The sequence below is a fragment of the Aulostomus chinensis genome, chromosome 9, assembly GCF_037954235.1.
Source record: "Aulostomus chinensis isolate RoL2024-O1b breed Wild chromosome 9, RoL_Achi_v1.0, whole genome shotgun sequence".
Classification (NCBI taxonomy): Eukaryota; Metazoa; Chordata; class Actinopteri; order Syngnathiformes; family Aulostomidae; genus Aulostomus; species Aulostomus chinensis.
The window spans coordinates 19,378,134-19,405,125 of record NC_141328.1 but is presented as its reverse complement, the minus strand read 5'-3'; the positions used below and the strand labels follow the sequence as shown (position 1 = coordinate 19,405,125).

Below are 26,992 nucleotides of genomic sequence, written 5' to 3'. Positions count from 1 at the left end.
TCAGAAAAGCCTTCACTGCAGATAGTGTCTTTTTGTGTTGCTACCAATCCCTCCACCACTAGCACAAGCTATCAGTGTATCAGTCACCAAGTTCTAATGACACACTTCTTTTACCACTGATAGCCAGCCAGATCTTTCAGTTCATTTGACATTGTTTCCTCTTTGGCACGTCATCGTGTTTGTCAGAAGACATTAACCAATAAGCACTCGAGCAAGAGATCGGTGGCTTCAGAATTAGTTGTGTTTTTATAAGTAACCTAAGTGTTAATATAATGTATACTGTATTGTGTGTTTGATAGATAAAGGCGGACTATCAATGGGACTGTGTGTGATGTGTGCGTTGATGCCCATGTATCATAAAAGATAACGGGGGGATATCCCTTTGAGTGAACTGCTGTGTTGAGTGGCTTTATCTCTGTTCTGAAATGTTGGGAATGTGTTTGATGTTTTGGAGATCAGGAGTGTGTCTGAGAGAGAGAGAGTGATAAAGAATTTTTTGGAAGAAGTGAACTCCTGCAAGACTTGAACGATCATTTCTTGAGCCTCTACAGTTATGGTCGTGGAGGACTGGCACACTACTGAGTTTTGGGTCTAACAAAGAAAAGCAGAAGCAGGTTGATTTTGGGCCTTTTAGTATGAGGTACAATTTACAACTCATCTAAGCCAGCACTTAATTTTTCAGATCAGTAATACTATTTGCTACTGAGCAGCTGTATTGAAGCAGCTGGAGGAAACAGTGCTTTGCCAAAGGGCATGTCCACAATACTTGTTCTGTCAGGCGTTTTATAAGTCTCCACATTCCTAGTGGGTGAAACATGCAACACATTGATCAGATACTGAGATGGGAACTCATCAGGAAGATGTTTCTTTAGATCAGCAACTGGTTGATGACTTATCCATGAAGTATTTTAGAGTGGACTCACACTTGGCTTGTTTGCCTTGTACCATCAAGCACAAATGTCTGTACTACTCACTCTCCCTCCTGTGTCAGTGTACACATACACTGTTTCATTAACTGTACACCAAAAGCCATGGGTTTGCTAGTGGAACATACAGCAAGCAAGTGAACAACAAGCAGTACATACAAACAATTCCTCATGTCTTATTACGCTGTAACATTGTTCATATCTGGATAATTTAATAATATATGCTGTGTCTGGACAATACCAAGTTGTCTGGACAGGGTACAAAGTAATCCCACTAGTTGAATGTGCATCCTTTTTTCATACAGGTTTGCTGTCAAGATATAGAAATATTTCTTCTATTAAAACATTTAGCCCTTTCTGGTCTCTTAGTCTGCGACCAAGAGATCACTTGTCAATAACGCACAGTGTCCTCTGCCTGTTTAAGTGTTTTGAGGCCACCTTGGCTATATAAACATCCACTTGTTCCTTTTTTTCTACAGACAGACCAGAAACAAAATGTGTCGCTCATCTCTAAAGCCAGGAAGAATTTTCCTGAGCACAATCATAGGTATTGTTTTAAGTTGACTATCAAAGACCCAGTGTATTGTGTTGAGCAGCAGATAGTATTCAAGACAGGAAACAGAGATGAGACCGTCAGCATGCTTGTGATTGGGACTCTTGTCTGTGCAGAAGATAGAAGCTTGACTGTCATTTCTCAACCAGGACGGCACACCTGGTCTCCACGCTGACAAGCTGAGGCATTCAGTGTGTGTGTGTGTGTGTTGTTCTTGAAGTTTCCAGCTTCAGGCAAATTGCACAATTAAGTCAGGTCAAAGATGACAGGGATACATGGAATGCTTGAGTGGCTTGTGTGAGTGTGAGAGTTATGTAAATGGGTGTATGGAATCCTAAAGCACCTGTTGTTTGTTTGAAGCAGAGACGGATGTCATAACTTAACTAGATTCTTCTGTTTACAACTTTACGCTTATAAATCTCATTGAATAAAAGAAAAAATTGACATATTTAAAACCCCTGTATTTGTAAGTGAGGTTGTTGCTTTTAATAATGTCTCTATCAATTTCTGTTCCATAATAGCCATTTTTCAAAGTATATGTCAAGTCCTCAGATCACTGTAGTGTCAAAGTCAAGAATCGAGCTGTGACAGGTCATACTTGACAACATCAATTACCAGGTGGAGTGTGTCTGGTCACAAAAACACAAGTGAGTAATGACATGGGAAATGAGGCATCCAGCAGACAAGATCTTTTGATCCCACAATAGATGTTCCCGACACAAGAACATGGGTAAAAGAATGGATGAGATGATGTCCTTGGCCAGGGTTGACAATGCAAAGCCTGTTCTCAAACAAGTTCACTGTTCACAGCTGATGTCCTGTAGGTACAACAATGGTATACATGTAAAGCAACTGCAGTTCTTTTAACAGATGATCACTCCTGCATGTCCCCACTCTAGCCAAACCTAAATTCCGTGCTCATAAAGTCCTGGATGGTTTGATATTTGACAAAGATGGTTTATAAAGTATGGGACACTGATAACAGCTGGATGTTCTTCCTGCCTCACCATGATGTTGATATGTGACTTTGAATGCAACATTTCAGTAATCAGGATGCCATTTTAAGAGATTCATTTTTTAAATTTGTGGTCATTGCAGAATTACTGTTGGATGGTAAATGCATCCTTTGATTCAGTGGTATATAACTCTAAACATACATTCGGTTGGCTCAACTGATTCCCTTAGTGTACATGCACTCTGTTGGTAAAGGCTGAATTAAGCTGCCTCTGTTGGCCTAATCTTTCAGCGTTCTCCCATTTACAGTCTTGCAGCTCCCATCCACCTCCGTCCTCCTTACATGACTGTATCAGACTTAATGTGACTTATGTTGTCATTGTTTCTGACACCGTTTTGGACCTTATAGTGTTGTTTGATGCAGATGATGTGAGATCTCAGAAGAGAGCCACGTTAAATGAAACATTCACCAGTTGAGTTTACTTTCTAGCAAAAAAATTATCCTTGCTGAACTAAGTTATTTACTTATTTTAATTGTTGAAATTTTGCAAAGAAAGAGCTGAATTATCAGGTGAAGGTAGCGTTAGCGGGGCAGCATGGCTCGTAGATAGCGTGGCCGTCTACCAACCGAAGGGTCATTTCTTTGATCCTCACTCCCCCCGATGCCCATGTCGAAGTATCCTTGAGCAAGATATTGAACCCCTAATTGCACCTAATGTTAGCTGGGATAGGCTCCACCCCACCCCCTGCGACCCTTAATAGATAAGGGGACAGAAGGATTGATGGATGGAAGATAGCATTATGGTCATCATCCCACTGTTTCTCCTGATGTTGTTTACACAGTCGAGGTGTTGGCATATCTGATACAGGATCTTTTTCAGTACATGATATGAACATAGAATCATCCTTGTGTCAGAGCAGTGTGGTATGAAGTCCTGGATTGGGGCCACTTATCAATGAGTGACCTGTGGGGTAATTTAGGTGTGTCTTGTGGCCCCACTGAACTCTGTAGATGTTCTCACTGAAGAGGGTTGTCCTCAGCTTGTGCATGCAGACATACTGGTAGATGTTAAGTTGATGACAGCCCAACACACTCAGTACCATTTACACTTGAACTCAACTATGCACCATCAGAGCAACAGTATAAATATGGAAATATTTTGGCGACAGTTGATGGCTGACAGGTCCACACACACACAGAACCAAACAAGTTTGCACACACAGAGATGGTACAGATAGTTTTGTGAGGTGCCCCTAAACTGAGCCTTTTCTAAACATAACCTTTAACCCTCAACCTTGGCCCGCAAAACTTGACAGACCAATATATCCTCAACTTTGATGGCTGTTCAAGTACACACACACACACACACACCAACCAAAGTATGGCCACCTGCTTTGAGGAGACTACGGGTTTTGAATGGCAGAGACAGCTGCGGATTCTTAAGGATAGAGGAAGGAAACATTGTGGGAGAGAAAGCACTTGGATGATATTATGAGTATCATCACAGCTAACCTGGTATTTTTAATCTTTTTTTGCTTTTTTTTTTTTACAATTTTTTTTTTTTTTTTTTTTACAAATGTAATGAAACAAACCCTGAAATGCAGCATTGAAAACTGCAGATATAATTGTCTGAGTAGTGGTTCACCCTGTTGCCTTATTGAAAGAAGGCCCCAGCTTGAAGTTCTAGCTGTCCCAAGTCCTGTCTGTGTGGAGATTGTATGTTCTCACTGTGTCTTTGTGGATTCCATTACTGGTGGTGCTCCAGTTTCTCCCACTATTCACTCTATCCCTGCCAGTGATAATGGGCATTTTCACAGTCATGAGGCAGAGGGAGCTATGGTGCACCTTGTGAAAGAGTATGGTACTTCAGGGTCCAAAAATATTTTAAGAAGCTAGGGAAACTTGAATATGGGTAAAGAATTTTCTGGTTGCCTTTCGGAGACTTGACAACCCCAGCAGACCAGTCACCATTGTTTATTTTTTATAGTATTCAATTATAGTATTCACGTGGGAGTGAAGGAAAATAAACTCAAACTACTGCAATTTTTTTTTCTGAACATGGAGGTATGTTTAAAACAATTGCCAATTGTTTCATGAAAATGGAGGTTTGATTTTTTTTCCCTTTTATATACCCCCCCAACTCCTAGCACTAAATATCTTGAAAGATGTGTTCAAATTTTCAAAAGAACTGGCAGTGGCTTGTAATTTAAGGAAATAACACAAAAAGAATCCATGCAGGGAAAAGGTTAAATTGTATGGAAGGTCAATTCTTGTGCTCCCGACCAAGACACACGCAGAAGAACTGGATTTGGAGCCTGAGTGCTGCTTGTGGCTGCTCAGTGCTCCGTAGAGGATGGGTTAAATGCAGGGGACAAATTTAGTTTTCTTCACAATAAGCAGCACAATACACTTTTTGTTTATTGGCATTAGTCGGTCCAAAGGAAAGATTTGTGTTACAAGAGCTGCGTTGTCCCATGTAGGTGTGTATGTGTGGGGTGTATTTCAGCTGTATGCACCGGGCATGTGTGTGACTCATCTCATAGTCTGAGTGAAACAAGTTTTTTTTACCTGCTTCACCAATGGTATCCATGTTGCATGGGGCCTACATGCCTGCCATGAATCTCCCTGTCAGAGGACTGTTTATCTCCGTCTAGAGTAAAAGGACTAAATAAAAGTGCAAACCTAGAGATGAGCAGTGCAGTGCTTTGCCAAACTTTTCAAAAGAGGTTGAAAAAAGAGTCTTATTTAACTCCATAAGTTATTTTGTTTCCTTCAAGTGTTGATGTCCAATGAGAGAAAAGGAGACGGAGAACTCAAGAGTAAAGAGCATGTGATCCTAACTGTCAGTACCAGACTATTCATAGAGATCCTGTGTTGCACAAGGCTCATTTAGCAACCACTGTGCCTTTTTTTGTGATACACACTCACACTCCTTCACCTTGTGTTTTATTTGAGTAATAACCACTTCTATACTCATAATTGTATTTTGCGCTAGTCTTAACACTGATTGTTACTGTATAAACCAAAGTGAATCAAAATATATCCAAGTGTAAAAAAGGAATGCCAAAAGTTAAGCCTTTCCTTGGGGAAATCATTTGATAGTCAGGTAGTGAGGAGTTTCAGAGAGACGCATTGTTGTTTTGGATAGATTATATGAGAGCTGGATATTTTATGAGTTGCATCACCCACAGTGGTTGAACAGACACAGAGAACAAACAGCACCCCTTATAGAACCCCAAATCTCATTGACAATGTCACTCCTGCAACAGTTTGATTGACAGGTGCTCTCTGCAGAAACACCACACCACAGCACTTCCTCCAAACTAAAATAAGCATATGTAGCATTGCAAAACCGGTAACAGTCAGCTGGAATTGCCCATGCTGGGAAATTTGTTTCTCTTACTTGGGCTTTTAGGGAGTGAATATAACCAAACTATATATGTAAATTACAAACAATTTTCAAAGTTCTGCCAAGTTTCACAGAGTTTTACTTCATTTTTTTTCTGGCCTCACTTTAGCCTCCAAGCAACTGAAATAGATACAATACAATTTAACTGGACTATCAATAGTTTACTTAGTAGTTTTCCATGTTCCTGTTAAGGGTGTATCAGTAAATTAGTGTGTTGCCTTCAGGGCCACTGTTAGTCATTAATCTGAGTTGTTAATGGATGTTAAAGCTTTTCATTGGGACTATACATTGAGAGGAACAGGAGCACGGATCTATGTGCACAAGAGAGACTGAGAGGAATAGAAATTCTTCTTTAGACTGAGCTAGATTTTAGGAAGAAAGGAAGGAAAAAAGGGAAGGATAGAGCAGAAATACTGTGTTACTGTGGTATAGCTCAAGGGCACTGTGGCAGCAGCGTCACAACAACTGCAGGGGGAGGGACAAGAGGGGAGGAAACAAGAGTCTAAACTAAGCTCTTAAACAGGAAGCCAGCCTGGTTCTCTCATTGTTGTGTTTTTATAGACTCGACTTCCTGCCAGCTCGGCTGCCCCCCCCGGTACCACAGTTACAATCCCTGCTGTTAATGGGATGGATTGTAAAGATTCTGACCGCTCATCACTGTATGTGAAATTATTTGGGGCACAATAGACCTTGCATGTTGTTACTGTGCAGAAGGATCCTTCAAATGTACAAGTAAGAGTTTAATGCTTGTAAAGTTATTAAATTGTCAGTAGAGTTATAAGTCTATAATCTGATAGTCTTTCATCACTTCATTCATTTTCTGCTATATGTCTGCTTAGTCTAAAGATTTAATTCTGTCTTAAATTTAATTCTAAGTGACATTTAAAATTAGTTACTGCCATTGAAATGATGAAATCTACAGCAGTAACAACAGAAAGAGACAGGAAAGGAGAAGAAAAATAAGGAGATGAAGAAAAGAGGATGTGGCTGACGCTAAAAGATGACTAAAAGGGGAGTGGAGCACTCCTTCTAATTATAGATCCAGCTGTGAGTTGGCTGAGGCAGAGGGGCTACCAAGTTTTCAAACAGCCGGATATTTACAAGACAAACATGGGTATGTGTCTGTGCCTTTAGTGCTCCTTTCATGTAAATGTGTGTACATGTGCAGTCGTTTCTTTTGTGGAACATGTTGTGTTTAACTTTTTAACTTCTTGGATCTGATTGTGTACTGTAGTGAAGCAAAAAAGACATACTTTTCTAAAAAGATTCTGATTTCTGTGATACTTTTTGTGAAAGTAGAGAGAGAGAGAGAGAGAGAGAGAGAGAGAGAGAGAGAGAGAGAGAGAGAGAGAGAGAGAGAGAGAGAGAGAGAGAGAGAGAGAGAGAGAGAGAGAGAGAGAGAGAGAGAGAGAGAGAGAGAGAGAGAGAGAGAGAGAGAGAGAGAGAGAGAGAGAGAGAGAGAGAGAGAGAGAGAGAGAGAGAGAGAGAGAGAGAGAGAGAGCTACAGTATAACAAACAACAGTCCAGAATGTTTATGGAAACTTATAAATTGGACTCAAGTGGTGCTATCTATCTACTTCTCTGGAACTGTCACTAAACACACACACATACAAAGTTCTGTATATATATGAATACAGATGCTCACATATATCCCCATCTGAGATTTTCACACATTATCTTTACATGTAACTTTAAATGAGCCTCCAGTGTGGGAGCAGTTGCAGGAGGTCACTGACTTTTGCCTGTGTGTGTGTTATTGTGAACTAACTGTTCTGTTTTGGTATTGCTTCTATTTTGGGTTTGGTTTTTCATCTCACAGGTTTCTTCCCATGGAAAGCTTCTTGACATCTAAACTTGTGCATCTTAAACACACGTACATGCACACAAACAGGTTTTTGAAATGGCACTGCAGCTTAAAACGTTAAGAAGCATTTACAAATAAAATCAAATTGACTTGGCTTTTTTTTTAATTGTTCATACTGATGTCATGGACAAGCAACAACTGTAATTTTATTCCAAGAGAACTGTCTGCTGTAATGTATCTGTTTTATGTTTTGAGACTAATCTCTATATATATCCTGTCAGGACAAATGGTTGTTGTTGACTCAGCTGTATAGAGAGAGGTTTGAAAAGCACAGTTCGCAAAAGTTCAGTTTGCTTTTTTAAGTAAGGACATGTTAAGATGGGCGATGGCTACAGTGAAATAAGGGTTCATGAAATCAAACATATGACCAGAGTGACATACAGTATATTGTGTATGTCAGGATTCCTTTTGCAGAGTTTTATTTTTCACGACATATTATCAGGCGTCTTGGCTTGCGTAAGGAAAACCAGACTTGAACCTGCATTTTTGACCCTGCGTTTGTTTGCGTTAGATGAAATGTGAACTGTCTTCTTTGGCACATAGTTGGAAAGACATGTTGCAAGCTAGGAATAGTAAGTCTTTGGAACAAATACTGAAAGACAAGTATGTGATGTCATTTATAAATTGACTTCTTGTCAGAGAAATCAGAGGAATCCTAAGCACAGTGTGTGTGTGTGTGTGTGTGTGTGTGTGTGTGTGTGTGTGTGTGTGTGTGTGCGCGCGTGTGTGTGTGTGTGTGTGTGTGTGCGTGCGCGCGTGTGCGTGTGTGTCCGTCCTTCTCATCAAGCCCACACTTATCTGGGGACGAAGGGAGTGATGCAGTTGGAGTTATGAGGAGAGTGTCAGGTTGTCCCGCCTTTCTGGACTCATTTCTCTCCTCTGGCTCTAAACTCCCTCCATTATCCTCTTTATATACTCAGTCTGTCTTCTTTTTATTAGCTCCTCTAGTAAAAGTACTTTAATATGCATCACTTGCTATTTTTGTATTTTCTATATACTGACATATAATATAGTATAAATATAGCCTGATGTAATACTGAAATTTGCAGCTTCCTCTAAAAGGTATTGAATGAGTTACTGTAGGTGCTCACACACACACACACACACACACACACACACACACAGAGCTATATTTGGATGTGTCACAGGAGTGGTGGCGTCTGCCTGGTTGGTTGTTGACTTGGTACAACATGAGTGTGTCTGATTAGCGGCTCTATGAGGGCTCTCAGCTCTCTGTCAGTGCGGCTCGACTTATCTTCATGTTGGTAAAGATGACCTACTCACCTGTCTAGTCTTATTGCTCCTTTTAGTTGGGGCTATCGTTCCCTTTATTTTTTCTTGTCATCTTTCTGCTTTCATTACCTCTGTTCTCTTTGCTCTTGTCCCTTTTTACTCACCTCATCTTTCACTGTCAACATTCGATCATTCCAAGAGATGGTGTGAAGAGGGCAAGAGATAAGAAACTGACTGACAGAAACAGAGAGCAATACCCCGGTTTTGCCTGTAGAACCAGTCCTGAAAATACAGAGCACAGTAAGGCTAAGACAATAGAACAGAGGGGAAACTGTGCCAAGGGATTACTAGGCCAGACAGACACAAGTTACCATTCAGTAAACATGAGCCTGATCTACAATGTCTTTCACATACATCAGCACATACTTAATGGCTTCTAAAATCATCTCATTGTGCTAGAGGAGATTTCTTTAACAATACAGTAAAACACATTACACCCGCTCCATCATTACGTCAGATACTCTAATTATAATCCTCAAAATTTGATGTGTACTGTTGATGCTGGTATGAAGATGCATATCCAGTGTAAAATGTGGGCTGATGGGACTCATTGTGTCTTTTATTTGAATAAAGAATCCTCAAAAATCAATTCAATCAATCTATTTATTTATTTGGCAGATTTAAGTCCATAAATGTACCCATAAAACAGGACAGAGATAAGAAAAGAGCACAGAATATTAAAAAGAAAATACATAAACTTATATCATATAGAAGCACTGAGCCCATGCAATGGTCAACTTAGACCACACAATTAATCATACTTTATTTGCAATTACAATTTTAGTTTCCAGGTTTATATAACCAAAATAACTGAGATCACAAGGCGTAACGAAAACATTTGGTGTACCAGAAAGATAAAATACTGTATGTCCAGCTGTTGAAGGAGTCTGGCGAGGAACAACAGCAAGCAAACAAACATGATGTTTCCAGTGTTGATGAGTAACAGTGTGAAATAGCCATGGTCTCAGTGAGCAAAATAATAATGTCATTGTGATTTTTATTTTCGTAATGGCGCAGCCCTACCATTTTTATCCAGTACTGTAACACTGAATGATCAAGTGTTAATTATCCATCACACCCAGCGTATGTCATGTAGGCGTGATCATAATTATGTAATTGGATTCCTGTATAGAGAAGCTGACTCGGCTGCTAACAATGCTAAACAAAACTCCACAGAGAGGCAATTGCATAACATAAAACACTGTGGGCCACATGAAAAAGGTGTGAAACGCATTTTCAAATTCTAAACAAAAATGTTGAGACCCACATATTATCAGATGAATTGTTCAACTTAAACAAATAAACATCCTATTAAAAAGATGTGATCAGTTGTTATGAGTGGAGCTGCTTTTGAACTGCGGTGTGAAGATCTGAAATCCAAGTTGCTAAAACTTATGCTTCACTTAAATACCAATGAAGAGAGATCATGGTTTTGTTTTTTTTGTCTAGTTGTTGTCCATAGACCTGTGTCTCCTGTATGTGTGTATTATTCTAGTACATGCCATCCCAATTCAATTGACACAGGATAACCTTGCTATTTGAGTGAAATAAACACATATCACCACCACCGAATCAAGATGTATTTTCCTTCTCAGAGCAAGACACAGATGTAATGAACTGTAATTTGATATCATTCTTAAGGAGAACTAAAAACATTAAAGCCTCAAATTACTTTGTGGGATGCAGGAGAGAATGCTGTGGAGAGCAAAAAAAAGTGGTTTCAAAGGTTCAGAGACTAAACCCCTACACTTAAAGTCATGTTTCCTCCATGAAAACTGTTATTATCAGTTATTTTACAATCCAAAGGACATCATGTATCTCCTAACTGGGACGTATGATGGCCAAGTGGTTAAAGAGGTTATTTCTCAACTGACGGATCTAGTATCATGTAATGAAGAAGTGTCACTACAGTACATACCAAGTAATTTAGGTTAAATTTAATTCAATTGTAATTGCTACAAGGCCATAATGTACTTACTGGTGTTGTTCCAAACCTGCTTCAACAAAACAAAATCCAATATGAAATATCCCAGCTGGCACTGGACATTAGTTTAATGCTGGAAAGATGTTGGACCTAATTTTATAATGCAACATTGGACTGGTCAAAAATTGGACTAGATTAACACAAGTTCAGCATCAGTAGATGATTTCACATTGTGTGGAAATGGAAGATCCATTTGTATTTAGCTCTTATTATTACATCAAGGATTTTCAAAATATTGGAAGAATAAGGCGCGTGGTGGCACAGTGGTGCAGTGGTTAGCACTGTCGCCTCACAGCAAGAAGGTCCCGGGTTCGAGCCCCGGCTCGGGCACAGGATCTTTCTATGTGGAGTCTGCATGTTCTCCCTGTTCCTGCGTGGGTTCTCTCTGGTACTCCAGCTTCCTCCCACAGTCCAAAGACATTAAGAGGGGACGAGGCTGATTGATACTCTAAATTGACCGTAGGTGTGAATGTGAGTGTGAATGGTTGTCTGTCTATATATGTTGGTCCTGTGATGGACTGGTGACCTGTCCAGGATGAACGCCACCTCTCACCCGAAGGCTGCTGGGATAGGCTCCAGCCCCCCCCCCCCCCCCCCCCCGCAACCCTTAACAGGATAAGTGGAAGAAAATGGATGGATATTTATGGCGCCCACCTTATCCCTCTGTACATTACTTAGTTTCATGTCTGAATGCCGCCTGTATTGGAACATCATGATGATTTTGATTCTATAAAGAGGCAACTCTTGAGCCAAGCTTGCAGAATATTGCTGTTTTACATAACTTCAGTGGACAACAAATATAGAAACGGCCCTGAGTCAGGTAATTGCTTGTTTCTGGCCTGAAAAAAGGGATATCTACCTCACACAATTAGTGTCATGATTCCCTAATCTTTCTGTTTCAGCATCATACGATCAGATGTTGCAGCTTGACAACAGGGCTGTGCAATTATGGCAAAAATTGTAATTACTATTATTATTTTAACCGATATTAAAATTATGGTTACAACCATGTTTTTTTTTGGGGGGGGGGTATTTTTGGAGCACCACATGTGTTCGTGTCAGACTTAATAGACACTGGAAACTATCACTTAAACTGTCAGAGTGGTGACTGTGTCATTGTGATTTCAACCACAATGACCTGATGACAATGATGAGTTCTTCAAACGTCCTAACTTTCAGGAATCGGTGCTGTTTTGGTTTTATTTGCAAAATTAGCCGCTAATTTTTCAATGGGTGGCAGAAAGTTTTTCAACATTCAGCCACATGCACAATTTGCAGTACTCTTTTATAGTAGCCCTCCCAAAAAACTGAAGGTGACATCACTTGTGTGTGTGTGTGTGTGTGTGTGTGTGTGTGTGTGTGTGTGTGTGTGTGTGGTTTTCCCCTGTAGAAACAAAAGGCCCTGTGTAGGTAAATGTTGAACCAGTGTGTGTTTGGATATTTATAACCATGGGAGGCAGGGAAAGGGAGCAACACTGGTGTTCCCGTCTGTGTGTGTCACTGTAGCAGCCTTTGTTTCCTTGTATAAGCATGTTCTCCTCTCCGTTTCCTAAGAATAAAGGCCTTGTTATTCATTGTGTCACTACCAAGAATATGTGTACATAGCTGTGTGTGTGTGTGCGTGTGTGTGTGTGTGTGTGTGTGTAGTTTGCCAAGGGATTTCTGTTATTCCAGCCACGGTCGGTATTCACAGACAGTCTCTGCGTTCGCACCTCCTAATATGGAGGAGTCCTGTTACCGCAGCATACACACACACACACACACACACACACACACACACACACACACACACACACACACACACACACACACACACACACACACACACACTCACTCTCACACACATTAATCCAAAGAGTACTGTAAGAGTCTATTCTATTCTGTTCTATTCTGTTCTGTTCTGTGAGAAGAACCCTCCCCATGAATGACTTTAGGTTGACATTTGAGCTCTAACCACAGCAGTGCGGAGATGATGTCACACCAAGTTACTTCCCGGCTTGTTGCCTGTGTGTGTGTTTTAAGTTTTGGTTTGAGAGTTAGGGCAGGTTTGTGCAGTAGGTGTTTTTGCTCAAGCCTGTCCTGTGTGCAGCTGTGTATGAGTGTACCACATGTGAACGTGTGTATCTATGTACTCATTATATGTGGTCATATGTTCTGAATGTTTGCTCTGTGTGTTGGGAGGGGGGTTGTAAATGGGTTTACATCTGCAGTATTATGTTAGATTAATGTGAGCACACATTAATATGGTAAACACATGAATGTCTCATCGTCCTTACAGTTGTGGTTCTGTTTATGTGAGTCAGTGTGCATTTCTTTGTGCATGTATATGTGCTTGTGTCTGTCTGTGTGTCTGTCTGTCTCATAAGCAGAAACTACCCCCAGCCTTTTTCCAAGCTGTTCCCTTCCTGGATCCTGTTTTTAGAGCCGAATGAGGCAATCTTTCCCATTGACTCAGCCTTGCAATGCAAATAGCCCCAACAGCATGCAAAGAACATGGAAATGTGTGTGTGTGTGCGTGTGTGTGTGTGCGCAACGGACAGGCAGGCAGGCAGTGTGAGAGTGTGTGTGCGCGCGCGCAACAGACAGACAGGCAGGCAGGCAGTGTGAGAGTGTGTAACACACAATGAAAACCAAGAGAGAGGGAACTTGCAGGTCTGTTCTTTTTGATATTTTCTGTGTTCTTGATACTACCAGAGTGAGAGAGACATACAATTTAGCCATTTTTGGAAACTTTCTTTATTTCACTGTAGTCAGTTGTAGTCACTTCAGCTGGAGCTATGTGGGATTATTTAAAAATTAATTTGTTCTGTCAGTGTTTTCATGGTAAAGTAGCATACAAACCTTCCTTTACACACAGCCCCAGTGTGCTCAAGCATAGACCAATTACCAAATCCTAAAAGGTGCAAATAATCTGTACTGACAGCTTGCAGTTTACATACATACAGCATATGTAGTATGCCTGCAGATAGAATATACAATAAATGTAACAGCTCTTACCTGTAATCATTACTTTTATTCATCATTCCATCATATCTGCTTTTAAAACCACATTCTATTTATATTTTTTAATAGGCTACTTAACATTCATTCATTCACACAAAGTAAAAAGATGAAATGATGAAATGAAATTTGTATGCTGATACTTTGCTCGCTTCCAGGAAGCTTACTGTGCACCAGTAGCTGCACTCAGAGGATTTGCTGATGCTGCATGCTGCTAAATACATTCTGATTAATTAGGGGGATGACCATATTTTTAGCTTGCTTTGTTTTTTGAGACTGTGGTTCTCCCAGAATGTTTGAAAATTATGCCCATGGTTTTCCAATTATTCATATGTAAAGTATAATGAACCATAATTCTCTTGATATTTTCTCCAAATACCGATTTGTATTTGTATCCATGTGACTACTGTTTTCCAAGAATGACCCAAATTCTCTCCCAACTCTTAACTCTCTCATCTTTCAGAATTCTCAGTGGCAGTGCCGGTGTCGTGCGTAGCCTTGTTTCCCATGGACCTCAGGGTGGGAGAGCGGGGGATGCGCCCAGGTTCAGACACGGCGCTCCTCACCCCACTACACCCACCGTTACTTCTCAACCCGTTCTCCCCACAGCCCCGCACTTCCTTCTCCCAACAGCAACTGCACCAACATATCCGGGTAGGGAATATCAAATTAATCTTCCTTTTTCAGTAGCTATTACGTGGGAAACAATTTTAGGCTAGTTATTTTTCTCTCAGGTTGATCTACTGTCACCAAATGCTTTCGCTATGATGTTATAATGTTTACAATTATGTGTGCTTGTAGTTTAATATGGAGCAGAGGCGGCGGGAACTGGAGCACCACGAGAAACAACAAGAGCTGCAACAGCTAAAACACAAAGACAAGAGTCAGCAGAGTGAGTCAAGTACACATATTAACCCTCAGTATTTCTCGTAGGTTCATACAAATCTGTTTTTACATATTAAAATGACCATGGTGGTCCAGAGTGCTTATGAGAGGAAAGACCTTGTAAGTCACGTATCCATCTTTTTCGAGCGGTGTCCCTCACTTAAAGCTGTTTGCTTTAAAATAGCTGCTAAATATAACCTGACTATTGGAGTGAACAGCAGAGTTAAATATAGCTTTGAGTCCGGGTACAAGTCACTGTGTCAATATTGACTTAACACTTCTAGCACCTCCTGTCACCTCTGTGTGCACACATTAGTGACACACCAGAGCACAACTGGTGCCATTTTGGAATTGAGTGCCATATTATGGTGTTGGGGCTGCACGGTGGTGCAGTGGTTAGCACTGTGGCCTCACAGCAAGAAGGTTCCGGGTTCGAGTCCTGGCTCGCAGGCACGGGGAGAACATGGAGACTCCACACAGAAAGATCCCGTGCCTGCGTGGGTTCTCTCCGGGTACTCCGGCTTCCTCCCACTGTCCAAAAACATGCAATTTGGGGACTAGGCTGATTGGATTCTCTAAAATTGACCGTAGGTATGAATGTGAGTGTGAATGGTTGTTTGTCTCTGTATGTTGGCCCTGCGATGGACTGGCGACCTGTCCAGGTTGAACCCCGCCTCTCGCCCGTTGACGCTGGGATAGGCTCCAGCCCCCCCGCGACCCTTAATGTGTAGGAATAAGCGGAAGATGACGATGGATTATGGTGTTGAAAAATTCTAATTTCAATTATACTGAATAATGCATCGTATTTTACTCATTTATTGCCTCTTTGAAATTAGCATTATTTAAATGTTGTCATGGTGGAGCTCATTTCAACACATTACTGTCCAGGTGTCCCTCTTATGTAGAACAATGCACATACAACAACTGCTCAACTGTAGAGGAGCAGAACATTACACTTATCATGTAAAGCATGCATACATACAGTATGAACATATCAAGCTATTCATGCTGGAGCTTTGCTCTCCACCACTTTTGAATTTGAATCAAAAACACAGCATAATCAGTCCTGCATACATATTCAGTATTTTTTCTAAAACTTCCTGCAGCGTTGTTGTATATTTTTCTATTAATCACTGATAGTACATGTGTAACAAAGCTTTGTTGTGCACTCTAATGTACTGTGCTTCTGGCTGAGCCTTCCCTCCCTCTCTCTTTTTATTGAGAAGCCTCTTGTGTTTTTGATGTGATTAATGGACAGGTGCGGTGGCCAGTTCACTCGTGAAACAAAAACTGCAGGAGGTCATTCTGAAGAAGCAGAAACAGGCAGCGCTGGAGCGAACAAACTCCAACACACTTACTGCAACACCAGTAGCCTACAGGTGATAAACACATACACACTGCACTAAAGTAAAACATAAATGGCATTTTTAACACTATAATTATATATTCTTCCTTTTTGTCAGTTGCAGCATTTGAATATAGAGTAAACCTGAATTAATTTGTTTGTATTGTGTGTTAATGCAGAAAATTGGGTCCAGATCCCAGTGCCTCCTCTCAGCCACCAGTCCCGTCTCCATCGCAGCCTTCACCTGAGGGTTCAGAGGGGACGCCACTACGCAGGGCAGGTAAAACACCATGCGTGGAGATGACCTGGGCATATCTCATACAATATTGCATATTGTAAATGCCCAGCCATAATTAACTAATTCATTACCTGTACTACTACTTGGCTGATTACCCAGCTCTTCTCCTCATCTTCTTTTCTTTTTCTGGGGTTGAATCATTAAAGGGATGAAGGTTCATACACAGGAAACAGGTTGAATCATTGTATTATGAGCAGGATGTAAAATATCTGCACAGCCTCTCATAAATAACAGTCCTCTTCTTGCTTTGTCAGCTTCTGAGCCTAATTTGAAGGTGAAGCACAAGCTGAAGAAACATCTAAACACCCGGAAGAGCCCACTCACCCGTAAAGAGAGTGCCCCACCCACCATCAAACACAGAGTACCTGATACACTGGGTAACTGAGCAAACATAATGATAATATTGTCTTACAATAAATAGGTCTCAAGTTTTTAATTCCTTCTGATTGCAACAGGAATTCAGCATGATGACAGAATTATGTTGTGACAGAGATCTGCGTACCATTGAATCAAACTTTTTTCTCACTCTTTTCTCTTCAGACTCGTCCCCCAGCAGCAGCAGCACTCCTGTGTCTGGCTGTAGTTCTCCCAATGACAGTCTGCCCAATGAGAATGGGCTACTGCCATCTGCAGGTGGCCTTTCGCATGAGGTTAGTACACAAACTAGAGCCTTTTTAATCATCACATTAAAAGTAAATACAGCTTGAGTTGCAGAATATTCAGAAACTTCAACATAGGAACTAAAAACGTGTTTTCAAACTTAACCAGACCCACTAAGAGTTTGCCTTTTTGAAATTAAAAATATCAGCGTAAAAAAAGTATTGAAGTTTAAATGAAGCCCAGAGATGCCCTTTTGTATTTAAGATGAAAAAACACTAATATTTGAAGTACAATTTGTTGTTTCATGTACATGAAGAGTGCTGGGATGCTGAGTAATGACATGTTTAAAGCAGCAGCATGAGCATGTGGTAGAACCGAGTGTGTGTCAGCTGTTCATACATAATTGATTTAATCACAGAAAGTCAGAACAAAGCAGCTAGTGTCACACCTGCTGTGAATGTCTGACTCATGATGTCATACAGCTTGGCACAAAACACTGTGGTGGGTTTAATTAGGTCACGTTAGTTTGGATTACTATTATGTCGCGATTTGTAAAAACTAAACATCTGGTGATTACACCATCAAATATTTACAGCAGATGACGATGTGTAGCAGCAGATAACAAGGAGGGATTGCTACTAAAGACTACCTTGCAGGTTTAACTTGATATCATGAGTGCATGAATGAATGAATTAAGGAATAAATACATATGAAATATTGTGTTTGGAATTTCCAGGCACAGAAGCTGCTGCTCAGAGATGGCACTCTTGCAAACTTCACCATCCAGAGTCCTTCCACTCTGCCCACTATCACCCTGGGACTTCCAGCCAATGCCAGGGTAAATAGCACACTATTCTCACATCATGCCCTCCAAATAGACATTAATCAAATTCTGCTGAATATGCAGAATGTATATGCATGTATGTTAACCAACAAGATGGATGTACAGCGTTTTATTCTATTGGTGCACATAGATTTAGAGGCAACTGCATACATGTCAACCATTTTGAATGGCCAACTGTATTATCCTTCGGAAAAATTATTAATATGTATAGAAAATATCTGATACATTGAAAGGAATAAAATAATTATATATTTAACTGCCATGTTGGGCGGCACGGTGGTGCAGTGGTTAGCACTGTCACCTCACAGCAAGAAGGTTCAAGGTTTGAGCCCCGGCTTGGGCACAGGATCTTTCTACTGTATGTGGAGTCTGCATGTTCTCCCTGTTCCTGTGTGGGTTCCCTCTGGTACTCCAGCTTCCTCTCACAGTCCAAAGACATCAAGAGGGGACGAGGCTGATTGATACTCTAAATTGACTGTAGGTGTGACTGTGAGTGTGAATGGTTGTCTGTCTCTATGTGTTGGCGCTGTGATGGACTGGTGACCTGTCCAGGGTGAACCCGACCTCTCGCCCAAAGGCTGCTGGGATAGGCTCCAGCCCCCCTGTGACCTTAAACAGGATAAGCAGTAGAAAATGGATGGATGGACTTAAATGTCAACATAACAAATGTAGTGCAGTTTTGTTTTTTGTTTTTTTGTTTTTTTTTTACTACCACTGTATGGAATTGTTTGTTACACTCTAAACACTCTATTTTGCAACTTTTTTTTTTTTTTCACAACCACCCCTACAATTGTTTGGTGGGAGTTTGGAGAAGTGGCCTGCATGCATCTTCAAAGCAGAATTCTGTTTTTCACTTGTTAAAATTGTAAAAAAATATATATAATTTACAGACTTCATGAAAAAAATTACTAAAAATGTAATGAACAAATGAAATTCATAAATGAAATCCCTGCTCCCGCATACTCCAGTTCAAACAGGAAGTAGATCAGATAAAGGTAGCATGTTTCTCTTTAAAAGCTGCTTCACCATGACACAGATATTTTTATGATATTGATAAAGTGTAAGATTCAGCTATAAAGCACTCCAGCAGAGAGTGCATACATTCACCAAGTAGCTGCTACATTTATTCAAATTGATCCAGATCACCTCTAAAGGTTAATCACTTGTTCCTTACCATGTTACCCATCTATCACTCAATTTTATCAAAATCTGTTCACTGGTTTTTTAGATATCTTACTAATTACCACACCAGGGGTGTTCCAACTCGGGTATGGCATCTTGTAAAGCAACTATAACACTGCTTAACTGTCTGTGTGCAGGCTGACGGAGAGCTTTCCGCTCTGAAGGTTGGCCGGGTGCCCGTGGTTACAGCGGGAGGATCACAGGTCTTTCTCCCTTTGAGCAGAGAGGATCAGGCTGGGCAGCTGAGTTCTCACCTGCCTGTTATCATCTTGGAACCCTCTGGACTGGTACACACTCCACTACTCACTGGTGAGACATACACACACAACCGTCTACACATTATCCACATGAACTCACCAAAAGACATCCATTACCTGCAGCCACTGAGGAAGTACTGGTTGATGTTAGAGCACCACCCAGTGGCTAAATTTGCTATAATCATATTTTTCATCTAGCAATAAAAAAAAACACTCTAGCTTTGTTCCCATACAGATTCTTATTACAAATTAGTTAAGGCTTCTTAATTTGTTTGCTTCATGAAGTTTGTGTGTTTATTCTTCATTCCACCTATTTGTCCTCTAGTTCCAGGCCTGGACCCCGTCCCACTGCAGTTCACCCCCCAGTTGGACCAACTGTCTCCAGGTGGTGCTCAGACCCACAAGCCCTTGAGCAGAACACGCTCAGAGCCCCTCCCTCAGAGCCCCCGCACTCTTCACACACATCTTCTCCAGCAACATCACAACACACAGCTACTGGAGAGACTGAAACAGCAGACTCACCTGGGCAAGGTGTGGAGATGTGAATGACATTCTAAAATATACTCAAGAACATAAATGCTGAATATTTCTGTAATGTCTGTCAGACTTGCATTTTTTTTTTGTTACTTGCTTTAGCTGGTATGAAGCATTTAAAAAGTTTCTGAAATGATTTGCTGATATTAAAAGCTCTTGTAAGATGCTTTTTAAATACTTCCTCAGACAGAGACCACAAAAATCTTGAGGCTACAATCATTGACACAACAGTCAAGAACAGTTCTTCTGTCAAATTTGGCTTTGTTTGATGAGGTTTTGGTAACTGAGAAAGGAAACTTATTGAATCAGAAATTATGTCTGTAGGGTACCTCTGCCAATGACAAAAATGTTGCTTCTTACCATATTTAACTGTCCTACCCTAGAGTTTTAATGAACGTAACCTCATTGGTGGAGGAAAAATAGCTTAGATATTTTTTTGTGTCACGACAGGGTCCTGTTGACGGAAAACATCAGTAAACAACATCAGATGTTTTGCTTTGTTTGCTTGGAAAATCTTTTTGTCAGTTCTTATTCTCCTGCAAACATCCTGAACTATAGTGTCTGCACATAAAATATGTAAGATCAGACACAGTCCTTATATTGCATTGATGTTTTTCTGAGCTTTAGTGTTTCTTTGCCTGTGTAGCTCATGTCCAAATCCAGCGAGAAGCCCAGACTGCATCAGATCCCCTCTGAGGATATGGATTCAGAGGACGGTGGCGGAACATCGCCCTCAGAGCCGGCGTATCAGAGCGGAGTGAGGGCAGATTTGAGGGAGGTGGAGCCAACGGCATCCAAAAGCCATGAAGAGCAAATAAACCTGCAACATGCACTCATACTAAACCAGGTTAGAGAACACAACATTTATTGACAAGATACTGTAGTAAGACTAGATGGAATAAAACCTTAAGTGTCATTCATTCAACATTCCTGCAGATGGCGACCTAACATTTGTATTTGTATCACTCTAGTCTAGCTATGTAGTTAAATTGAGTGAAATGAGGCCAGTGTGTGAATGAGAATGAATGATGAATGATGTTTTCAAGGTCAGCTCAGGATAGCCAGGGCTAAATAGTGGAAATGTTCATCAGATGGAGGAAAGGTTTTAATAACCTAGGTATAAAAGCAGGCTTCCAGATTTGTTGCAGTGTAATTTAAAATGGCTGAAATCAGGTAAATTCAGCCAACAGTATCCCCAGTGGTTTGGAATAAGTCCCTCTGTGGTTTGTCCTGCCTCTTTAACCAGTAACTTGTTTTTTGTCAATGACAATTACGTTTACAACTGGACTATGTTTCGTCTCTATCGCTTACTTCTTTCTGTAGTCGTTGCTATGGGAACAGCAGAAGCAATTGCAGCAGCTGCATCGGCAGATGGAGACCCTGGCAGTACCCATGTTACGTAGCAGTGGAAGTGGAGGGGTCAGTAGCAGCCTGGGTGTCCATCGCCCCCTGTCACGTACTCAGTCATCTCCCGCCTCAACGTCTCTCACTCTGCCTGAGAAACCCCTTAGCCTGACCGCACAAGATGCCAGCAGCAAACCACGTTTCACCACGGGTGAGCTGCACATGCACAGTATCAATGGGGTATAAATATTTCAAACTCTAATGTATTTAAAATTTAAACAGAAATGAAAGAAAACGAAATAAACATGTTTAAATGACAGAGAAGTCAGGTGTGAAAAAGGATGACAGGTGTTATAATCATGTGGCATGATAAGGAGTCAAATAGTTGTTCGTCCAAATTAGGATTTATCACATCAATAAAAATTTCGAGTACTGCCTGACTGTGTGTGTGTTTGTATGTGCAGGCCTGGTGTATGACTCTCAGATGTTGAAGCACCAGTGCACATGTGGAGACAACAGCAGTCACCCAGAGCATGCTGGGAGAATACAGAGCATCTGGTCCCGACTACAGGAGAGAGGCTTGAGGGGGCAGTGTGAGGTAGAACATGAAACACTTAAACATAACGCACATGCACACACACACACACACACACACACACACACACACACACACACACACACACACACACACACTCGCACACCGAATAGTGCTGTAGAGACTGTCATTCTCTTGTCCTTAACAACCCATCAGAGTGATCGCACTAAGCCGAATTACAATAAATACAGTTTTGATGCAATCGGCAGGCTGTCAACCCCTGTGTATGATTATTATACACTGAATACATAGAGATGTATACTGTTGCTTCAACCAGCATCGAAGACCTGGGGTTGAGAGTTGAGAAATGTCATTGAAAATGTTGTTTCCTCAGAGCATTCGTGGTCGTAAAGCTACCTTGGAGGAGCTGCAGTCGGTCCACACAGAGCGCCATGTGTTGCTCTATGGCACCAACCCACTCAACAGGCTCAAACTGGATAACCGCAAACTGGCTGGTATGTTACACCAGAGACCAATAGATGGGTACAGTTTTTCTAAGTTGCTGTATGTAGTTTCGAAACAAATTTAAATGAATTATGAGTTAACATGAAAGACTTTCCATGCAGAGCGAATATGATGAGGAACATTACAACCATATCCCATAGCCATGTTCCAGATGTCCAACTCCAAGCTAAAAGAAAACAATTCCTTATAAATATGTAAGGGTTATGTCTATCAGTCACATATGATTTTCATATGCCATAAATACACCAGTTGAAGGGTTTGTATCAGGTCAGCATGTGTATTTTCTTCTTGCATTTAAATTTTATATTGATTTTTTTCTGTTTCTGTGTCCTCAGGAATCCTCTCTCAAAGGACGTTTGTGATGTTACCATGCGGGGGTGTAGGGGTAAGAACAAAGACAACTTTACTCTATTTTAGATCACATTACTCCAGAGCTCTTAATGAAAACTGTAACGATACAACACAATTACTACATTGATGAAATGAAAGACGATATAGGTTCAAAGGCCAGCAACAAAACAAAATCACAAGAAAGAAAGCAAAAGAGGATATTAAACATGAAAAGAGAGCAGGCTTGGCCCAATGCTAACGTTTGCCTGACAGTCTGTATTGAACCATGACAAGTCAGACTAATGAGAACAGCATGTCCAGGACCGGGGATAAAAGAAATGCCTTGGATTTCATTGTCCAAGCCAGATGGACAGTAATGCCAGTTTGTGAACAAACAGGAGAGAACAAACGGAATGGAAAGTTAGATTACCAGCAAATGTGGATCTGGTCTTCAAATGGGATAATAAAGCATATATTTTTAAATACCAGGCTGCAGGATGGAGAATGTGTCCCTTTGTTCTAAAGACATTTTAGATTTTACAGATATACGCATACATGAGTTTGGATTTTTTTCTTCTATTCATTTAGTGTGCTCCTGATTTGCCTTTTGATTGGCAGGTTGATAATGACACCATCTGGAATGAGTCACACACCTCCACAGCATCACGCATGGCTGCCGGCAGTGTTGTTGAGCTGGCCGTCAGAGTTGCCAAGGGTGAGCTAAAGGTGAGAAACTCAACCCCAGTTGCACGCCATTGACAAGTTTTTCAGTTAGGGATCATTTGTTGTTTCATTCAATGTCATATTTTCAGCCATGCATCATATACAAACTTCTTGATGTATTAGTACACAAAGAAAGTGTAAAGACTACAGAAACAATAATGCTCCAAAAACTGTCAGGTTATTGGTGGTGGAGGTAAAGAGTGACAATACAACAACAACAACAACAACAATTATGATATACCTGTCATAATATGACTGAAAGTGCATTTATCATGCCAGAGGGAGATATATGCGTCGGGTCAAAAAATGAAAGCCCAGAGTCAGCGGTTATGAGCCAAAAAAACAGTTTGGAATTTCCTATCATGGATGTCAACTTTTTTAGAGAGAACCATTAACTTATAAATACATCCGGCACAGAAGTATGCCTCACCCTGCCTTAAAGGACTACTAACCCACTTCAAAGTCCAGAGGGCTCTACAAGGTTTTGGTTGAATTATTGCTCTTCTGTTACCTCTTCACAACCTACTGAAACAAAAAAATGGAGCCGTAAGATTAAACCTTTACTGACAAAATCCACAGCACATTATATTTTGCTACTGCAATAATCTGAAAAACATTGATGCCTTATTTCTGTTTTTGTTTTTTTTAATGTTAGTTTAGTGATAGCAGGTTCCAAGGTTTTGATGTTTGGTTGTGGATTTGTTTCTGTTATAAAAATTAAAGTATTATACACTCAAAGTAGTTTGTGTTTAGTGATATCTGATTTTATTTTTTGACACAGAACGGCTTTGCTGTGGTCAGACCGCCAGGCCACCACGCAGACCCGTCCAATCCAATGTAAGTGTTTGAGCGCATTGTGTGGATGGTATTTCTGAATTTAGAGAGGACACAAAAGTACAAAATAAGCACTTTCTGTGTTTCTTGTATGTTTTTCAGTTTTATTATTTATAAATGGACTAATTACTTTATTTTTCCCAGTAAAACACCCTCTTTTTTTGTTTGTTTTTTGTATCACAGACACTATTGAAGTGCTGCTGCTTAACGCGTATCGACTCTTATTTTCTCTACAGGGGTTTCTGCTACTTCAACTCAGTGGCCATAGCTGCCAAGCAACTCCAGCACAAGCTCAGCGTCAGCAAGATCCTCATTGTTGATTGGGTAAAGGACGGCTTGTCCATTCTTCTCTGTTGTTTACATAGATCGAAACCCACAGTAACATCACTGTTATATTGCTGTCACTAGGATGTTCACCATGGCAATGGCACACAGGAAGCTTTCTACAGCGATCCAAGTGTTCTCTACATCTCACTTCATCGTTATGATAATGGGAACTTTTTCCCCGGCAGTGGGTCACCAGCTGAGGTGGGTGATATATCAGAGCCTGACACCAGACAGCTGTAGAGGTGTTAGCAGCAAAAAGGGTAATTTGGCCGTCAAGTACTTGCTGTTGGGTGTCTTGAATTAATGAAGCTATTTTACCCTGCATGGCTTCATAGGGAACTCAAAATTCTGAAAATGTTTTTGCAAATGGAGACAGAAAATTAACAGCAGCAAAACTTTATAAATCATCTGCTTCTGAACTCAAGTGCATTGCTGGTTGAAAAACTACAGAGCGCATGCACACTGTGAGTATTGATTAAATAAGTAGTTGCTCTTGTGCTCTTACTCTGTGAGGCAGTGCACTCTTAGTTGTCACTCTGGACATGCCACAAAGACAGGTCCTTAGATGAAATTTCATGATGTATATGATTTGCTTTTGGTTTGTTTTGTGCTGTGTAGGGATGGAGATTGTGTGTTTAAATGTTACCATAAAAGACTTCTGCACTGTTAAATAATAAAAGTACATTTCTGTGACATGGCCCAAAGGTTTACTGACATAATATGCAAAACTGCACACTCTGATTGGTTCACATCAATCTTAAGGTGTGGCAACTTTTGTACCTTCAAGCATCAAGATGTAATACAGGGGAACAATGTATTTGTGTATTCTCGAGATCTCAAAGCCCATAATTGATGAACAAATTACACTTTTTTTGATGAAGTGTGAATTTAAACTGCAAATGGCTTAGTGAAGATACAGCACCAAATGGTTCTTAACTAGATCTTGGGTTTCAGGTCGGCAATGGAGCAGGCAAGGGCTTCAGTGTGAATGTGGCATGGACAGGAGGGCTGGACCCACCCATGGGAGATGCTGAATACCTTGCTGCATTCAGGTAGGAGCAAGTTCTGCATTTTGTAATACCTGCAGTACAAGCTTTCACTGCGATAGAAATGAGACAGAGATAAGACTGTGAACAGACACATGTACATACAGGTACATAGAGTTTACAAAATATTCATCATAAAATCTCATCTTGTACAGGTCCAGCAGTCTGCAGGTCTTTCTCCCTATAATGAATTGAAATCCTCCATCAGTGGCACTAATAGCTCTCTGTTATTTATCCATGTCCTGGGTGTGAAAAAGATCCACTGGTCTGTTCTTCACAATGAGCCACAGCCAGATGATGCCTGGCTTCACACTGCTCTGATGCATCTTCTGCCTAACTAATTATCCCCATCATTTGGACAGCTTGTGTCTGGTGCTCCCTGTTACTGTCACCACTGATGTTTTACAGCAAATGGTCTCAAGTCTCGCATTTGACAGTATGTGAACAGTTACTTCCTGCTCCTGCGTTGGTTTATTATCAGTGGGTGGTTGGCAGAAATTACATTTCTGTCGTGTGGCTTTCTGTTTGTCTGGCATGGTCAGCCGCAAGGATGACTGCCACATTGTTACTGTAAAAGGGCAAATAAACAGATGCTGAAATGTGTATGGTGGGTGGGCCATTATCCTCAGAGTGAATAAGAACACAGATTGTCACCTCTTACAAATATCTGCTTCCTTGCATTTAGTTCCTCTTATTGCAGTGTGCCTCATGCATGAAAGATCACTTTTGCAAATAATTCAGGAAAACTTGCAACATTCATAGATTTTCTCGTGTGTAAGAGTTTCTTCGAGGATCAATGCAGACCTGTTTTTCCAGTCAAACTCAACCCACATGGTATTCTCTAAAACATCATATCATCATATCATTAATGTTGTTGATTAATGATTGCATCCCCTCCAGCAACACAACAGCAGACAGGCTAAGTTCATGTGAATCTTCACTAGAGGGACGGATGCTTTTACCTTTTAGGTCACATACCGCAGCAGGAATCAAGTCGCCATCCAGAGGTGCATCAGCTGAAACACCAGACAGTTAACATTCCTAGGTACACCGCATGTACACTTGTCAGTCCATGTTAACAATGTCCCCTTGGTCCCCCATGTTTCTGCCTTACATCGCCATGCTTTAGTGAGAATCAGAATCCCATTTTTCAAAAAATGTCTTTTTAGTTCTGTGAGGGTTGGCACACAGACATCTGTGACAGTACTTACAGCAATGTCCTTTTCTCATTTTTTGGCTTATATGGGGCCTTAAGAATTTCATTACTTGTGTTACTAAATCGTATGTGTTTCATTTGATCTGTTTCTGAACAGACTTTAATTCAAGGGTACATGAAGTTAATTTTCTTTGTCTTTGGTGATGTTGTGAGCTGAGTGTCCTCCGAACACCTGACCTATAT

The 26,992-nt window shown here is 40.7% G+C and overlaps 1 protein-coding gene across 2 annotated transcripts in view; it reads left to right on the top strand.

Moving 5' to 3' along the window:
• Nucleotides 1–26,992, top strand: part of hdac7a (histone deacetylase 7a) — a 61,385-nt gene that overhangs the window by 25,735 nt on the left and 8,658 nt on the right. For both annotated transcript variants that reach the window (XM_086214085.1, XM_086214084.1), the window contains exons 3-21: nucleotides 14,448–14,638; nucleotides 14,786–14,876; nucleotides 16,128–16,248; nucleotides 16,394–16,494; nucleotides 16,767–16,889; nucleotides 17,053–17,162; nucleotides 17,849–17,950; nucleotides 19,276–19,447; nucleotides 19,721–19,926; nucleotides 20,576–20,776; nucleotides 21,253–21,484; nucleotides 21,738–21,871; nucleotides 22,203–22,323; nucleotides 22,669–22,718; nucleotides 23,282–23,389; nucleotides 24,168–24,223; nucleotides 24,457–24,544; nucleotides 24,629–24,748; nucleotides 25,502–25,599. In XM_086214085.1, the coding sequence (XP_086070211.1) occupies nucleotides 14,492–14,638; nucleotides 14,786–14,876; nucleotides 16,128–16,248; nucleotides 16,394–16,494; nucleotides 16,767–16,889; nucleotides 17,053–17,162; nucleotides 17,849–17,950; nucleotides 19,276–19,447; nucleotides 19,721–19,926; nucleotides 20,576–20,776; nucleotides 21,253–21,484; nucleotides 21,738–21,871; nucleotides 22,203–22,323; nucleotides 22,669–22,718; nucleotides 23,282–23,389; nucleotides 24,168–24,223; nucleotides 24,457–24,544; nucleotides 24,629–24,748; nucleotides 25,502–25,599 (2,381 nt within the window). In that variant the 5' untranslated portion in view covers nucleotides 14,448–14,491. The remainder of the gene's footprint in view (nucleotides 1–14,447; nucleotides 14,639–14,785; nucleotides 14,877–16,127; nucleotides 16,249–16,393; nucleotides 16,495–16,766; nucleotides 16,890–17,052; nucleotides 17,163–17,848; nucleotides 17,951–19,275; nucleotides 19,448–19,720; nucleotides 19,927–20,575; nucleotides 20,777–21,252; nucleotides 21,485–21,737; nucleotides 21,872–22,202; nucleotides 22,324–22,668; nucleotides 22,719–23,281; nucleotides 23,390–24,167; nucleotides 24,224–24,456; nucleotides 24,545–24,628; nucleotides 24,749–25,501; nucleotides 25,600–26,992) is intronic.